The 16,380-nt window shown below is 43.2% G+C and overlaps 3 protein-coding genes and 1 long non-coding RNA gene across 4 annotated transcripts; 2 read left to right on the top strand and 2 right to left on the bottom strand.

Annotated features, from left to right (window-relative positions):
- The first annotated feature begins 5,830 nt into the window (after positions 1–5,830).
- On the top strand, positions 5,831–8,262 carry LOC112566356 (alpha-crystallin A chain-like). Its single transcript, XM_025242511.1, has 3 exons — positions 5,831–6,068; positions 7,551–7,727; positions 7,952–8,262. The coding sequence occupies exons 1-3, from the start codon at positions 5,934–5,936 to the stop codon at positions 8,078–8,080; spliced, it is 441 nt and encodes a 146-aa protein (XP_025098296.1). The 5' UTR covers positions 5,831–5,933; the 3' UTR covers positions 8,081–8,262.
- A 603-nt stretch (positions 8,263–8,865) lies between these two features.
- On the bottom strand, positions 8,866–11,409 carry LOC112566355 (asialoglycoprotein receptor 2-like). Its single transcript, XM_025242510.1, has 5 exons — positions 11,266–11,409; positions 10,609–10,700; positions 10,410–10,500; positions 10,036–10,258; positions 8,866–9,295 (listed from the first exon to the last, which is right to left on the bottom strand). The coding sequence occupies exons 1-5, from the start codon at positions 11,318–11,320 to the stop codon at positions 9,259–9,261; spliced, it is 498 nt and encodes a 165-aa protein (XP_025098295.1). The 5' UTR covers positions 11,321–11,409; the 3' UTR covers positions 8,866–9,258.
- A 512-nt stretch (positions 11,410–11,921) lies between these two features.
- Positions 11,922–14,137, bottom strand: LOC112566722. Its single transcript, XR_003099685.1, has 3 exons — positions 13,635–14,137; positions 13,261–13,375; positions 11,922–12,677 (listed from the first exon to the last, which is right to left on the bottom strand). It is a non-coding gene; the product is annotated as an uncharacterized LOC112566722 (long non-coding RNA).
- A 222-nt stretch (positions 14,138–14,359) lies between these two features.
- On the top strand, positions 14,360–16,087 carry LOC112566085 (perlucin-like protein). Its single transcript, XM_025242034.1, has 5 exons — positions 14,360–14,478; positions 14,730–14,815; positions 14,986–15,076; positions 15,422–15,635; positions 15,865–16,087. The coding sequence occupies exons 1-5, from the start codon at positions 14,421–14,423 to the stop codon at positions 15,887–15,889; spliced, it is 474 nt and encodes a 157-aa protein (XP_025097819.1). The 5' UTR covers positions 14,360–14,420; the 3' UTR covers positions 15,890–16,087.
- The last annotated feature ends 293 nt before the right edge of the window (positions 16,088–16,380 follow it).

The following is a 16,380-nucleotide window of genomic DNA, read 5'->3' as shown; positions in this document are numbered from 1 at the left end:
ATCTGCGTCTACATCATTCTTGCTCTCAAACCAAACAATATCAGTGAAGACAATATTTTCTCAGAGATCGTGTGACAATGGAATTGTCAGCTTCGTCTCCTTCTCAGGTGAGTGTTAGTGCTGCTGTCACTGCTGGTACAAATGTGCTGTCAGAGTTTTGTTTGTTTGTTTGTTTGTTTGTTTGTTTGTTTGTTTGTTTGTTTGTTTGTTTGTTTAACCTGTCCAATGTCATTTCCATAACACTAGTAAATTAAAAAAAGGACCTTTATGATGGAAATTCCGGGTGTAGTTAAGAATCTGTGGTGCGGTGCTGTGCCCACTGACCTGCTATACAGGTGTGACAGTCACCAGGAGACAGGCTCACCTCACACATGTTTGACAACACAGATATCACCTGCTGGGGTACCTGCACAGGAGTCCGCACTGACTGATCGATTTGTCGATAATGTAATTATTATAAACTGCTGTTTGCTTCCTATTCTGTCAACAGCACTGTTGTTGTTGTTTTGTTTTTATCTTTTAATTTTTGCTGGTGTGCATATAGTGTTAGAGAGACGTCTGCCTGCTGTGTTCATGGCTGGATGAACGGATCAACTGTCAACCCCGCTTTACCCAGGTGTGTGGAGGTGGGCTTCTGTAGTTTTTCCAGGGAAATGTTTGTTACAAAAAGTCAGCAGACTATTGGCATTGTGTTAGAAATTAGTAATGCAGAAAACAGAACAGATGAAAGATGTCTGAGAATTCAGGATAGAATAGTTTCTCGACTGAGTGTTTGTCTAGGAGGAACCATGTAACCACCTGCTCTTGGTATTTTGTACTGTTTGTAGTGGCTTCCAAGCCGCCAGCACCTGCAGCACTGACCTCCACATCATAGGTGAGAGCCGAGCATCAGTTTCAGCCACAAATTCACAAACAAAACCTTGGCTTGTACTGTGCCTCGTTATTGTCAGGCCCCATAATAGCATTTCGAGGCCTTCTGAATAACTTTTAGAATATTTATCTCTCATTTGTCAATATTGTCACCTTTTTACCACCTCGCTAACCATCTGCCTATCCATTTATCTATCCATTAGTAGGTTCACCCATGCATTCACATCCATTCATCCAACGTCTCTATCAATAATAGTTATTACAATTCTACCATGATGTCGACAACTCATAAGAAATTGGTGTTGACACTGCAAAAATATAAAGATGTGTAGGAAAAGATCGTGGTCTGAACACTTCCAGTGTTGGCTCTTTCTGCTGCTGATTTTATTTCATTTGATGTCATACGTGATATGTTCACACATGAACGAGCTTAGCAAACACAAAGTTTCCAAAACAAATTAAAAAATAAACATAGGAGAGTCCAGGATGGACTGACTTTCAGTTAACACCGCTTTGTGTAAAAGTGAAATATGTTTATAACGGAATTAGGAATCAGGATTCCCGTGTGAAAGCATCAATTCTAAACTTTTGCTGTTTTCCAGAAATGATTGAGTGAAAGTAACAATTATCAAGAAGAAAACTAGTCATTGTTCGTGTCGCGAGAAGCTGGCCCCTGGTCAGGGGAGGGTGTGTTATAGGACACTGTCACCTTCATGTCTTCAGGGTTCATGCTTTTACTTGTATCGCTCGCATTAGAAAGGTTATCTTCTTTATCGACCCCTTCGTCTTCCTCCTCCTCAAGCTCGCTGTCCTGGTCCTTAAGCCCTGTGACGTCAGACGGGGGTGAAGTCCAGTCGCAGACGGAGGGCCTCTGGGGAGGAGCAGTTTTCAACGAGCGAAGACGAGACTGGATGTCGTGGTCAGTGAAAATGACCGGAAACAGGAAGTCCCGATGCAGATTGATTGCGCAGCCGCAGTGCAGACGGTGCTTCTCGTTGAAGAGGTTGGGGGGCAGGGTGGCATTCAGTCGTCGCAGCCTGTCTGGCGCCACGAGAGTTCGAGGATTGACGGTGACCCCGGGGTAGAGGGCAGCTTGTTCTTGCTGCACTTGCGCTGATCTGCGGATCTGCGAACAGTCCGAGCAGACGGAAGGACCGAGAACTTCACAGTGAACCACTTTCATGCAAGAAAAGTCCTTTGACTTTGACCCGGATGTTGTTGCAGTTCGCCCAGCGTAGGTGAGTCTCGTCGCTGCACTTGCCGCTCGGCTATACAAAGCTTTGATTCCTCGTCCAAGTCTTCGATCTTCAAGTGGGCGGACAAAATGGCGAATGACTCCTGCTTCATCCTCGATTCTTCCTTCCTTTTCTCGAAGCGCTGCTGTCCAGCGAGCGACGTGCCTGAGCTTCCCTCGTTCCTTTCCAAATCAGTGCTGCAGCTGCTGCGCCGACTGTCGTAGGCCTCCCTCCTGCTGCACACGGACTTTGCCACAAGTGTACGGGTGTATCCCAGCGACTGGTGGCCATTGCTGACCCGCTGGGGTACGGAGTTGTACACCCTGGCCACACCTGCGTTGTTCATGCGGAACTGGGCCCGTGCCGCGCGGCAAAGCTTGTTCCCGCTGGCGGAGGATGGATTGTCGCACCTCTTACCTGCAGCAGGTGAGATGTTGCTGCTGTTGCCGCTGCTGCTGACAAAGCTGCTGAGCGCGTCGACGGTGGCGCGGAATAACGCTTTCTCTCGCTCGATGTCTGTAGAGTTTAGCACCGGGTAGATTCCAGCTCCCAGGGGTCTGCTGCGGACACCGCAGAACTTGTTTTTGGACGGGTGGGTCTCCTGGCCAGCAGCAGCTGCTCGCGCGCTGTTCCTGTGAGATGTGAGCTAGAATCTTGCCAGTGTCCCGTATGATGGGGTACCACCCCATGCTGTCTGTCGAGGGCGCTAGGCACCGTCTGGGGACGCATCGGGTGTGTCTTGGGTGTTTGCGTGGAAGACAACACCCTGAGGTCGCTTCTCTCCCCTCTGTCACCGAGGTCATAGACAGTCCCTTGTCTGCAGGACTGGTGTTTGGCCATCCACGAACTGCTGTACTCTTCTAGGCCAATCATCACGAGTCAAGTTTAGTTGTTAACAGAGTTCTGTTGTTGTTGTTGTTGTTGCTCAATGTCAGCCATTGGCGTTTGTTCAGACCAAGCAGCTACGAGGGGAGCTCTTCCTTTGGCAGTTCTTTCCACTAACAAGCAACTCTGAAAATGAAAGCTGCAATTAGCAGAGTTTTCAGACGTGCTCTTTGTCTGAACGTTCAAGATTGTGATGATACATTGTTGATTAATGTTGTGGACAAAGGATGACATACAGCGAGCAATGACACTCACCATCTGTCACGCATGGCCTCAACGTGCTGCTCATTGCTACAGGTGACATCGGACAGCCTCTTAGTTTATACTCATAGTAATATATTTTATAGTCTAGAATGGCTTATTTGTCTGGACTCATTCTCTTCCAGAGATACAAAAATATTCCATCTTATGTATTGGCGAAACTTACCGCACAAACACACATTTTACTATACAGCCAGTAAAGTGCACACGTTTTATATGTTATTGTATTTTACCATTCACAAAGTGTAGCAAAAGTTATGCTATGTATTTTGATGTATGTCCTGTGCACCTGGATATCACATGCAGTTTTGCACCACAGAGCTTCATCTCTAACAAAAGGAAGCTATTTCGCTCTTTGATCTGTCCGCGAAAAGGTAATAATTAAACACCTCATTTCAAACTTCCAACAAGAATTCTAAACAAGCGATATTCCGGGAGCGGCGATAGACAGACAGTTGAACGGTTCAGAGCACTTTCACAGAACATGTTTGAACTCAAACTTTCCATCTGGTGAGTCAGCGCTAGAAACACGAGCCGTGCAGGCACCTGTTACACAGGTCGTGAGGTCGACACATGACCTTTGACACTCGTAGACTGCCTGCCACAGGGCCTGGCACTTTCAGCCGAATAACCTGCAGTACTTGTAGACTGACTGCCACAGGATCCTGTGTCTATCACAGAGGTGCTGAAGGTCCCGTGTGCTGACATTTTAACAACGAAGCGATCTGTGAATACCTCAGTCAATCTATGCTACCTTCACCTGTAACGCTCTCCTACACACCTGACATCATCTATAACTCGTTACTCAGTCTGAAATGGTCTGTTATCATTATTTACTTCTATGATTATCCATGATTACTATACTTTAAGGATGCAACCATATTTAGATGTTACATTTATTATCATAATGTCAGCAACATAAAATTGTTGTTAGTTGATTTGTGTGCAAGCGCGCCTTTCTACCTGTCAGCTTTTTTACCAGAATCTAATCAGGATGAATTCACGCTCGTGTATAAATCATTTTTTAAATATCTTCTCTCAGGTGAGGACAAAGTTGTGGAAGCCGGGTAGAACACATTTTCCCACACTATGTTTCCCTTGTCGCCCACGACGACAGCCAGCAATACTGAAGCAATACTTACAAGACTCTAGCAGCACCATCTTCACAATCGGGGTCGCTGACCTCTGGTCCCACCTGTCCACTGTGGCTGTCACCGCTGGTCGCTGCAGGTTGACAATTCCAGGTCCTGTGTGGCGTCTGTCTCGCGTGTGGCGAGGTGTCGTGCACCTGTCGTCTGACGTCGAGGTGTAAATGTTACGGACGTACAGGTGTGGCTGGGCCGGTGCCTCCAACTGAACAGTCACATCACTCAAGACTTAATCGCCCGACACAAGCACTTCGTTGACCAGCAACTTATCAAAACTACCCTCTGGAGAGGCTTTATCGGTGGCTGTCGATCACTGATTAGTTCTCTGCACAAAGACTCAATGGTCGCCAGAGTTCAGGACAAGTTTTGTCAACGCGCGTAGTGTACATGGCCGTAGGTGGTATGTGTGTACAATATTATTTCATATTACATGCTTTGGTATCCGAACATAACAAGTTTCTGAAGGTGCCAGTTTGGAAACTTGTATCGATGGACGAAGATCGATAGGAACTGTGGTGGCGTCTGGTGAGGTGACGGGAGGTGCACACCCACCACCCTGCTCCCACCCTTTGATATCGCGCCGAGCAGTCAGTCGACCTTGTCCTGGCGAGAGTGAAGTGTTCATGGTGCCGGCCTGTGTTTGCTCAATAGCCTTTAAACGGGTGTTTTAAGTGCAGCTGGGTGCTGTGCTGTGTGCAGGCCACGACTGAGAAAGTTGGGTGTCCGGACAATGGAGCTCGTGGGGGTGCAGTCACAGCGAGGTCGGGTAGGGGCTGGCATTGAGTGGAGCAGAGCAATGCTAGTCTATCAAACAGACAGTCACACCCAAAGACTGACGTGAGTGTGAATAGAGGCCTGGCGCTGTTATTGCAGAGACCGAGATAGTCTCTTATTATTTACTAAATAAACTGAGAAGTACTAAGCCCAGGCGGGATTAACGAGCGCAAGTTACGTGTACATGCGCGTGCAAGTGTACCAACATATATAGTGATTAGTATATACAAGTAAACACAATTATTTCGTATAAAATTTAAGAATACTGATATTTTTTTCTTTTCTGTTCTTTTGGTTGTTTTTTTTTTTGTTTGTTTTTTTTTTGGGGGGGGTTAGGGTTTTTTGTTTTGTTGTTGTTTTTTTGGCAACAAATGACTCACTTTATTAAGAATTGTTTGCAAAGAAGATGAAAGAAATGTTCATTTTAATTCTCGCAAAACAACCTTTATAACAAAATACAGTTCTGCTATTTCTATTAATTCAATCACGGGAACTAAAAAAGAGAGTGTGGGTTTATGATCATCGCTAAGCTGCGTTAATCGTGTCGGAACGAAGTTTTCACAGACTCAAGCTCGACTCCATCACAAGGCGGCGTCATATCAGTGTGATGCAAGCTGATGGCGTCTGTGATAAAGAGTTCCAGGAGCCCCAGTCTGTGGATGGCGTGCCACAGGGTGACTGTGAATTGTGACGACTGCCCCACGACAAACAGCTGCAGGAGGACATCTACCAGGTGATACAAACAGACAGCAGTGTCACCATGGTTTACATCTCACGTGTCCAACGGCCTGACAGCCGCAGACGAATCCTGCAGCGCCGCCAGCATGTAGTCCGCTCCCAGCATTCCCCGGCAATCATGGCAGAAAGATCCTTGCACCCATCTCTTGGCTCAGAGGTAAATAACTGTCAATAATGTCACCACACAGCGTGATAATGCTTGACATTTGCTGCTTTTCTTCTCGCCATCATCTGTGAGTTACTCTACGTTTGGAGTTGTAGACATTTTACAACGCCCCGAGCTCGCTGTGACTACAGACATTACGACATTTTCGGCACGTTGCTATGGAAACCATTCTCTAGACTCAACACAAAAATGTTCCAACTGTAGTAGTCAAGATCTACACTCTGTTTGTAAAACCAAATATAAAGCATAGATAATATAGAAAACCGTCAGTCTATTTTAAAAACTCATATCTAATGTTACATCTGAGTCGCAGACAAAACTAAATTTTATTCGATCTTTCGGTTTTTATATTTTCTCAGTCTTGAACGATCTTCTAAAAGTCACTGGAGTTTTTTTCGCCAGTGTGTGTCAGTTTTTACACAAAATCAGCTCAAATAGTGTTTCACGTCGTCAAGTCGTGGATGGAGCTAGCTGCATTGTTATCTGCACATCGCTGTTATCATCGTCGTTAGATCTGAGAGTCAGCACCGCGCTGATCTAACATCGCCAACGACCAGCAGGCAGTTTGAGCGCATGGATACTGCAACTACAGTAACACCACAGCCACGGCTTGTGACTACAGTCTCTCCACCTGCTACAGTCCACAGCTACTTTACACAACATCCACCAGCTCATCCAAAGCTTATTTAACATTTTTTATTTAGTAACTTCTTAATTCTGACATGCTGAGAAAGAGAATTAAAAAACATGTAAACACACTTTTTGTGAGTGTGCGTCGGTATTTTATCCATCAGAAGCTTGTGGATATATGGAGCTTTTGATGAGGGTGGTCAAGATTGCTAGCGACATCATTAGCCAGAGCACTAATTGACCTGTACACCAGGGTGTGATGCTGTCAGTATTATTACAGACCTCTCACCCACTGCATCATCATTTCCAAACGTTCCCCTCGGGCTGTAGATGGAAACACTTGGTTGTCAAGAAGAGTGCTTTAGTCACGTCCTTTGTATCTACTGTGGTATTTCTCTTGAACTGGGCTAACAACGTACCGTGAGAGAGAGAGAGAGTGTGAGAGAGAAAGAGAGAAGGGGATTTAAGAGTGAGTGAAGTAATTGTGGAATGCGACTGTATCTTGGTTAGTTTATTGCTAGAGAGCTCCAAACAAAGACGAATATCTATATTTGTTGTAAACACATAGACAATAAAGATGTATTCATTGTAGAAATAAGCAATAATTTTACAACAGAAATATTCTAGGAGCCGAAAAATCTCAATTTTTCATTTTTAAAATTCTTATTCATTTTTTGAAGAAAATTATAAAGAGAGTTTTGACTGTGCTGTGTATCATGTTGTGTGGCCATACTGTATCATCCTGAAGTGTGACTTTGTTGTGTGGTTATGCATGTGTCACGTGCTGGGTCATTGTTGTTTCATCATGTGGCATTACTATACAGGATCCCACTCTGTGTGCAGGTGACGACCACCGATAACGATTTTTTTGTGCGCATTGATGTCAAGCACTTCACACCCCAGGAGATCACCGTCGGCGCCAGAGGCCAGAGCCTCAACATCCACGCCAGGCACGGTGAGCGCCAGGATGAGCACGGCATCATCAGCCGGGAGTTCACTCGTCAGTACATGCTACCCCGGGTATGTCATGTCTAACAGTCTGGTCTGCGTGGTGTGGGTAACAGTGTGTAGTAAGAAATTTGACTGTTAATACCAAAAGACACCAATGATGACGAATAAGACGAAGAAATGAGCCGTACATGTCTGGATTGTTTGATGCATCCCCTTTACAGGCCATTTCCTAACTTCTTCATTCATGCCGTGTTTCTCACAGCTCTCTCTCTGTCTTTTCTCAATATGTGCAGCATGTTGACAAGAGTGCGGTGACGTGCTCCGTGAGTCCTGATGGGGTGCTGACTATCAAGGCTCCAAAGCTCGCGCAGGGGAATGGTTCTCAGGAACGAATTGTGCCGATAACACAGGAAACCAGCTAACACCGGTCCCTGCGGAAGAATCTCGTTGCCACCAGCAACGCATCTGCATAACGTCTTTTAGTAACAGCTACCCCTCCTCAAAAAGTCTATCACAGCCACCCATCAGCTCGAAGCCTGTTTGTAACAGTGATGCTGAAACAACAACCCCTTTGCACATTACCTGATTGTAATTAGCACTACCGCAAAAAAAAGCCTTTATAATAGGCTCAGAAAAGGTTCTTGAAACAAAAATACTCTAAAAAATATCTGTAACAGTGTGAAATCCTGCTTGAAGCACCTACCCTCTGCCACACACCTGTTCGTAACACTGACCTTCTGCCAGAAGCCTCAGCAAGAACCACGAAGAGCTTGTAAGAACCCACCCACACACCTGTAGGTGTTCGGCAACTCTACCTGTAAATCTGTAAATAAAGGTTGACGCTACACAGTGGTTGACGTGTTTTGTGAATATATCTCGTCTACCAGCTGCCACATCACTTTGTCAGTCTATCTGTGTAATGCAAGTTGCTTGTTTTATCATAGTTTCAGTTGTTCATATTTTAACTCACACTGTTAAAGGTTCTTTATCTAAATGATTTGTTCGCGTCTGAGAACGTTTGACCAGACATCTACATCGAGAGTTACGTTATCAGTCCATCCGCGGAATGAAACTGAAGATGAAGGCACGTGATCATCCTTGACAGAAATCTTTCTACAACCGAACTGGTGAGCGTGGAAGTCGTAGGATGACATCAATACTAAATTATGTATAGAGTTTGTCTCAACTAACACAATAAAAATAAGTATTTCAACAAATTTAATTTGTTTAATGACCAGTTGACATGCCATATACAGTAGACATCATAGGTAGGTTTACAACGCTTGTAAGTACATCCCCAACCGAACAAATCACTTGCTTCAGAAGACAAAATAATAATTGTACGTCACGTTTGTAAATTGTCTTTCTCACTCATCATCTGCATGCAGACAAACGGGTACAAACACAGACTTGTATTATATATACGTTCATGTATAAACGTTAAAAATACAACAACACCCGAAACTGAATGTGTTAACATATAATGATACACGTGTACGCAGTATGTTGTTTAAGTGAAATACTAATAATATGCATGTAATGTGTCGAAATACAACAGTAACACTGTACATGTCGCCACCACAGCTTCCCTCCTGCTTTTCTACCCCACCGGCACCGGCACGTCGAGGGAATCATCTCTGGAAAAAAAGGACAAATTATGATACGAGTCAACATTATTTAAATTGTCAGATATCGTCGAGCCGTTTTGAAAGCCAACGTCCAGAACAACAGTAGTTTCTTCACTTTATTAAATGTTCTCCTTTTCGAAAGAATTTGTTTCTCGTTTCAGAAAACCGTTCCAAGAGAGAATATGCGCCGTGATTCCATTATTCTTATGGGAATAAATCTTATCTCGTTCTGGAATTCCTGAACCCTGTAAACTACTTTGCCTAAATAACATTTTGTAGCATCTTTGTAGGTCAGTCATAATAATTATAACAACAGGTACTTTGTTACTAACCACCGAGTCTTGTCATGTCTTTGTTTAGTCACGTGACGTTTGCTGTCCTCAGAGTGTTTTAGCTTCGTTCGCTCATCGTGTTTATTCAAAAACGACGTATAGCTCCCATGTCAGTAATTTGATAGAAAACAGGAACTTTTAAAGCTGACATTAATTTGTATAAACGATGCTTGTGACGAAATGTGAGATAGCAGTCACGTAAAGCTTTCCTGAGTCACGTGGTCCCTACGTCGCTGATAAAGGTCCGAGAGCATCTCGCAGAGCTCAGTGATGTCTGTCCTCGTGTCTCTCTTCACGTCTGTCGCTGTCTGTCTGTAGAATTGTAATACCACTTTCAAATAGTCAGCTATTCAAATGCTCAAAGAAAACGTATCCCGGCCCTGACATTTTCTGCCAAAGGAAGTAAAGGTATGGAACCTCATTTCGCAGACGAAGTAGGCGGTGGTGCTGCAGGAGTTGTCGTTCCAGTGCCAGCTTTTGCCGATGTCCAGCATCACACAGTCTTCACTCTCTGGACCCGTGAAGTGGTTCGGCTCGCCTGCCGCCCAGTCCGTGAAGATCACGGGTTCGCCTTCCGGCAGCCACGTAAACTTTCCCTCCGAGAAGACGTCAGTGGCGGCGATCCACACAGAGTGAGCAGCTGAAATAAATATATAATAAATAAACAAACAAATAAACAAACTCTAGCCCATGTCACTACCACTACGACTAAAAATAAAAGGACAACAAAACCATAACGACTACTAGCCCACAGACCACCAGCCACACCACAGACCAAACGACGTGCTCACCGTTGTGGCTGACGACCAAGCGTTTGACGAAGTCATTTTCGTCAGCTGACTCGATTTTCACCAGGTCTGCACTGACCAGACGACACATTTCCTGCGGATTATAGCATATTTGTTACTGGTGGAAGGTTAGGGTTAGGGTTAGGGTGGGGAACTTACTCCAGCCGCAACACATTGAAGGCAGTAAGAGTCACGTGATTACCTCTGCATCGGTCCACGTGACCTGGTCAGCTCCCAGCATATAACACGAGTTGTCGTAAGATGTCCACTCGTTGTCGCACGCTTGACCACCACCTGCATAAAGACAGACATGACCACCACCTGCATAAAGATGTCATAAACACACACACACACACACATCCTGCTCACAAAACAGATTTGACCACAACCTGAAGACTGACCAGGGAGAAGTCTACGGAAGAATTTCATCTTGAATGCTCAGAAGTCTTTCTCTCCGTCACCGTCAACGGTGTCCACGTCTCGCGGCTGCACAGCATGATGGGAACGACCAGGGACTTAGGTTGAATTTTGAAGCTTATACACCTGCTTTCATTATTTTGCTTAGCACTCTTTTCATTCAGGATGTGGCTGTCGAAGACCTGTTCACCTGAGCTCCTTCAGGCTGTGAAACCGGCCTGAGACGATTGTGTATCACCTTCAGCTTAAAACATCACTCAGATGACTGATCAGACTTACCTAGCGCCCACTTGGGTTGCCTTTCTTCGTGTCTCCTGAAGTTTGAGACACAGTTCAGCGAGTACCTCAACTTTACCTTCAGGTCATGGTGGTGACTAATAAACTAAGGCTACTCAGCATCATAAACCAACAGTCAGTACTCGTGTAAACCTGTTTGCCTCACCAAGTAGCAAGAGAGTGGTGATGATGGTGATGTGGATGTATCGTGTCTGTACCATGGCGTAGCTTGTGACAAGTCTGTGGACAGCTTTCAGTGCCGTGCCTAAATAGTTGGCGAAACTTTTTTTTTCAATATATCACATTTCACCTTCCAACACCCAAAATGAAAACAAAGATAAAAGCTGACACGAAAGTAAAGATTAAAACTGAGTAGAAAACAAAGATAAAAAATTGTCACAAAACAAGGTAAAATCTGAACTTCTTAAAATAGCCTCGTAAAGTTGAGTCCACTACATGGGTCACCTTAGACACACCTTCTTGTGGTCACTTTGGTAAATACAGAGAGAAAAATACAGTGTTCGGGGCAGTAGTCATTCTTTTCATTGTCTCTTCACATTTGCCCCCAACTTCCGTTCCAACAATTCTGCTGTAACTGCGGCATCTAAATAATGGTAAACTTACATCTAAATAATGGCGAAGTCACTGCGCCCTGACTTTGGACACAAACAATGAGTGTTCTCACCTGACTACAAACGGGACATGACCTGCAGGTCAACTCTGGTGGACAGACGATGGTCAGCGTGCTCGCTAGTCTGTCACTACAGTTTGTCAACACTGTGCAGCTTCGGCACTCTGCACGGTTGGGAACGACCGTGAGGAACTCAAACCTTCAGTGTGTTTCATCAAGATACAATAGAGGTTAATGAGTCAATTAATCTGAACTTTTATTTGTATCTTGGCTCATGTTGTCACTTTGTTTTAAAAACATTGTGACCTAAAAAATGTTTACAACTTCAATTACATTGAAAACGTTTTATTAGATTAGTTAAAATGTATGAAAACAGATTAATAACTGAATATGATTTTAATTGTGAAATAAGCTTAAAATACATTTTTGATACAGTTGTTTTTAAGGAGCACGTGTTTATGTACTGGGGCCTTTGTCGGTGAAGCAGACGCTGGAACTCACCCCCCGAGCTTCCATTGCCACTGCGCAACTACCCCTCGGGTCACTGCTATTGACTTCACATCTCTACTGGTCAACAAGCGTCCAGCTGTATTTTTCTCATTTTATTTGAATGACAAACAAAAACAGTCTGATAAAATGTCATTCTACGTCTTATCTTGTTTTGTTGACAACATTGCCATTTTGCGGGATAATTTCAAATCAAATAACAAGAGATAACAAGTAATTTTTTAAAAATTCAGGACGGCCAGTCAACGAAGTCTTATCGCAGGTTCTGGAGTAGCAGTAAGTCCTCCCAGACTCGACATTTTCCAAACAAAACAGATGGACACTGCGGCGATGTTTACTGCTTTGTGATCCTGTACAGTGGTGGAACCTGCCACCTACAACTGTTAGATGAACTGATGAAGCTGCTGGACGTGCCGACTTCTTCAGGTTGACAGAGAAGACTATTGAAACAATGGTAGAAGTAAAATAGTACGATGACAACGACGAAATTTTGTATTTTATTCGATGGACACAGATAATTCTCTAGTCTTAGAACAAGCTTGCTTTTTTGTGCTTCCTGCAGGAATTTTGTCAACTATTCGTCATGGCAAAAGAAAATGAATTTTTAAAAGGCGTTCCCAGATATAGAGACTGCGAGCAAAGTTATTTTTAATATTATCAGGAGAATTGAAAATCGAAAAAGTCATCTTAGAGTATAATGGAGAATATTTAAGTAGATTACTTCAATAGTTAGTTTCCTTTTAAAAAAATCAAATGCATTTAAAATAATTCCGTGACTATGTTAGCATAATTATTCAATCCGGCACTCATCTGTCAGACGATTTAATGTGGTTGGGAGACACACACACACACACACACAGAGGCATACACGCATACACACGCATGCAAACAAAAACTACACTCACTTGCGCGAGTACGCATGCGCACAGATCCTTGGGAAGACGTAACGAAGGTCTTAATTAAGAGACTATAAAGGCAGAAGGAAAGTAACACTAAAGGATATCATGAAAATCACGTGGTCACCTCTGCGTCAATCCATTAAACTCTGTCAACTGCCAACAAATCAAAGGAGCCAGCGAAGGATGTCCACTCGTAGTTGCATGTTTGACCACCACCTGCACACAGATTTCGCCGCCACCTGCACACAGAGAGACTTGACCACTAAATCCCTTCAGACTTGACCCCAAACTGGACGTAGACTTAACCACCACTACACAATGACAGACTTGTCCACCAGATGCAGACAGACATAACCAACAACTGCACAAAGATTTCGCCACCACTGGTACAAAGATGGACACACAGATAAACTTGACTTCTAAGTACATTCAGACAGACCCGACCACCATTTGCACACAGACGGATTTACCACTTCACAGACGTGATCACCAACTGACTTTTGATTGCTTCAAAAAAGAAAAAGCCTCCTGCTGTTTCAAGAGACGGAGACATGTCAGGAGACTTTTGATGGAATGAAGGTTGCAACAGTTCAGTACATTCTGGAAATCTGGACAACAGCAAAGCTCTCTACAAGAATGGTGTCCCTTGTCATCAGACGGTCTTGACAAGTAAAATAAATTGATGGGCAATGATAGAATCATTGCTTATGATGGACAGATCCGTTGGACCATGGTGATGCTGATGGCAAGACTGTGACGGCAAGATGGCGTTGGCAATGTGATGTATGCTGTCTGTGCCATGGCGGTGGCTTATGACCAATTTCTGGACAACGACTAAATATTGTGCAAAACATCCTATTGACACACTTCATTTTGGCTCTGTACTTATTTCCTTACCTCCGGCATGAAATAAAAGATAAAACGTGATATTAATACAAAGATAACAGCTGGTTACCTAACAAACTACGGTTGCATTTTAATGTAACTACGTTCAATTTAGAAGACTTCCCTTAAGTCAATGTCACAAACATTTTTTAGGTCTGAAGTCTTCTTTTCCCTTGTCTTCTTATTCCTTTGATCATATATCTGTCTTAGGGGTTAAAACGATTGAAGAAGTACAAACACAATAAAAGAAGATAACGGGTACCAATTTTTGTCCTTGACTCATGACAAATCTTATCAGAGGCTGCACACTCCCCCACTCCCCCAACACACAAGTATAAAGGTAGACGCACGCTACTACAACAGACTGACTATTCCTTCAGTCTATGATATTTAAGTGAAATGATGTTGACAGCAGTCATTGCCTTAGCCGTCGCTTGGTCTTGTCACTCATTGGCGGGTAAAGTTGGTGTTGACATACTCAAATAGTCATTTACATTTTTGATAGGATGGAGGCTGCTTGCTGAATTGATAAAATTCGTTAAACTCTTTGGATTTTTGTTTTACCATTTACTTTTTTATTCAGTAACAGTTGAGGACAATCTACTGCTGTTGGTTCTATTTGTTTCACCTGTGTAAAGGCACCCATGACAGTCTGTACTAACACTCCCGATACAACCACCCCCTCACACACTGCTGTCTTATTTTCAGCCCCCCAATGTCCCCACGGGTGGTTTCTCCACCAGTCGTCATGTTACGGTTTTGGCAGTGAAAACGTCACGTGGCAAGACGCTCAGGTAAAATGGCACGTGAACGTTAAGGTTATAAAGGTCAATCTATTGTTTTCTCACTCGAGGATATAGGTCCACAATGAAAAAACGTAATATTAATATTTTGGCTTTTGTCTTTTACAGACAATGATTAATTTACAATCTTAGAACAGACATGATCTTTGTTTCACTGGCAGGACTTTTGTATGCTGTTCGGCAGCAATCTGGCAGAGATCGAGACCCACGAAGAAAACGAATTTTTGAAGAATATCGCGAGAACTAGAAACTGTGAGAGGACTCCCTTGAACCTCATTATTGAAGTTGTAGTGTGAATTAACATTAGAAAAATTAGGTGATATTAGGGTGTCATCTAATTTTATACTATTCGAATATTTGATTTAACATGCATTTCATGTATTTGCAAAAATTAATATGCGTATACATAATGTGTAAAATTACATATAAATTTGATTTGAAAGATGTTCTGTGCTTCTGGTTGGCTGCACCATACTATGCACATACAACAATCATGCGCATGTGTTTACCCTTGCGCGAGCTCGCGCGTGTGTGTTTGTTTGTTTGTCTGTCTGTCTGTCTGTCTTTCTGTCTGTCTGTTTGTTTGTTTGTTATCAGATGCCTCTATGTGGGTGGGAGGCACTGACGAGTTCTCAGAAGGTTTTTGGATCTGGACTAGAAGTCAAGAGCCGATTGAGTTTTCGGATTGGCATGTCGGAGAACCGAGCTTGTCATTCTATGGTGAGAACTGTCTGATGTTATACCGACCTCTGAACTACCAGTGGAACGACGAGAAGTGCAATGTTGCAACGAGGTTTGTCTGCGAGAAAAGGTAAGTTTCAGGCCACAACTTTCTGAAAAATTCCTCTAACTAGGGGAATTCTCTCTCCCTTTACTTTCCACCTCCTCCTTCTTTGCTGCACTTGCTGAATGAATGAAGTTATAGGAATGTCTTCTCATACTCAGTACTCATTTCTGTTTAGTTCAGTCAGAACAACTTTGCTTCGATTTTCTCTTTAACGATGTTTTTCTTATATTCAATTTTCTTGTAACTTGTGCAGTGCTGACGAAGAAATTATTGGGTGAAGTAACAAGAGATGTGAAGAGAAGATGACTTCTTGGAACAGCACGATTCTCGATGGTGCTAGTGATTTCATCATCGAAATGGTCACCAAAAAAGTTCTTTTTCCAATCACTACTATGACAAATAACTGTATGTACTGTATTAAATAATTTCTTGTAAAGAAGCAATCAAGTCAGTAAATTGTTATCAGCTTCACGTTCTTTCTGATTTCTGAGTGATTGTCTTCATGAGTTCATGAGTCATTAATGAATAATTTCGATTTTAATTCGACTTCCAAATTTGCTCTGAGTTATAGGATTTTTTAAAAATTTAAATTGTGATCATGATCTGACAGAAAGTCATGGCATGGCATTCGAGCAGAACCAAACACACACCATCGCTCATTCACACATATGATGTGTATTCACATGTACACGTGCACATACAACACACGCTGGTAAACAAGCAAGTATTCATTCTTACACATCCACATGACGAAAACAACACCATGACA

This window comes from Pomacea canaliculata, linkage group LG6 (genome assembly GCF_003073045.1).
Source record: "Pomacea canaliculata isolate SZHN2017 linkage group LG6, ASM307304v1, whole genome shotgun sequence".
Lineage (NCBI taxonomy): Eukaryota > Metazoa > Mollusca > Gastropoda > Architaenioglossa > Ampullariidae > Pomacea > Pomacea canaliculata.
This window is presented reverse-complemented; position numbering and strand designations above follow the sequence as displayed.

Bases quoted from the DNA above. Each gene is read 5' to 3' on its own strand.
- LOC112566356 (XM_025242511.1), top strand. From the start codon at position 5,934: ATGGTTTACATCTCACGTGTCCAACGGCCTGACAGCCGCAGACGAATC. The intron at 6,069-7,550 runs GTAAATAACTGT...CTCTGTGTGCAG, and splicing joins ACCCATCTCTTGGCTCAGAG to GTGACGACCACCGATAACGA. The intron at 7,728-7,951 runs GTATGTCATGTC...CAATATGTGCAG, and splicing joins GTCAGTACATGCTACCCCGG to CATGTTGACAAGAGTGCGGT.
- LOC112566085 (XM_025242034.1), top strand. From the start codon at position 14,421: ATGATGTTGACAGCAGTCATTGCCTTAGCCGTCGCTTGGTCTTGTCAC. The intron at 14,479-14,729 runs GTAAAGTTGGTG...TCTTATTTTCAG, and splicing joins GTCTTGTCACTCATTGGCGG to CCCCCCAATGTCCCCACGGG. The intron at 14,816-14,985 runs GTAAAATGGCAC...TTTCACTGGCAG, and splicing joins TCACGTGGCAAGACGCTCAG to GACTTTTGTATGCTGTTCGG.
- LOC112566355 (XM_025242510.1), bottom strand. From the start codon at position 11,320: ATGGTACAGACACGATACATCCACATCACCATCATCACCACTCTCTTG. The intron at 10,501-10,608 runs GTAATCACGTGA...TATAATCCGCAG, and splicing joins TCACGTGGACCGATGCAGAG to GAAATGTGTCGTCTGGTCAG. The intron at 9,296-10,035 runs GTTCCATACCTT...CTTTTTTTCCAG, and splicing joins TACTTCGTCTGCGAAATGAG to AGATGATTCCCTCGACGTGC.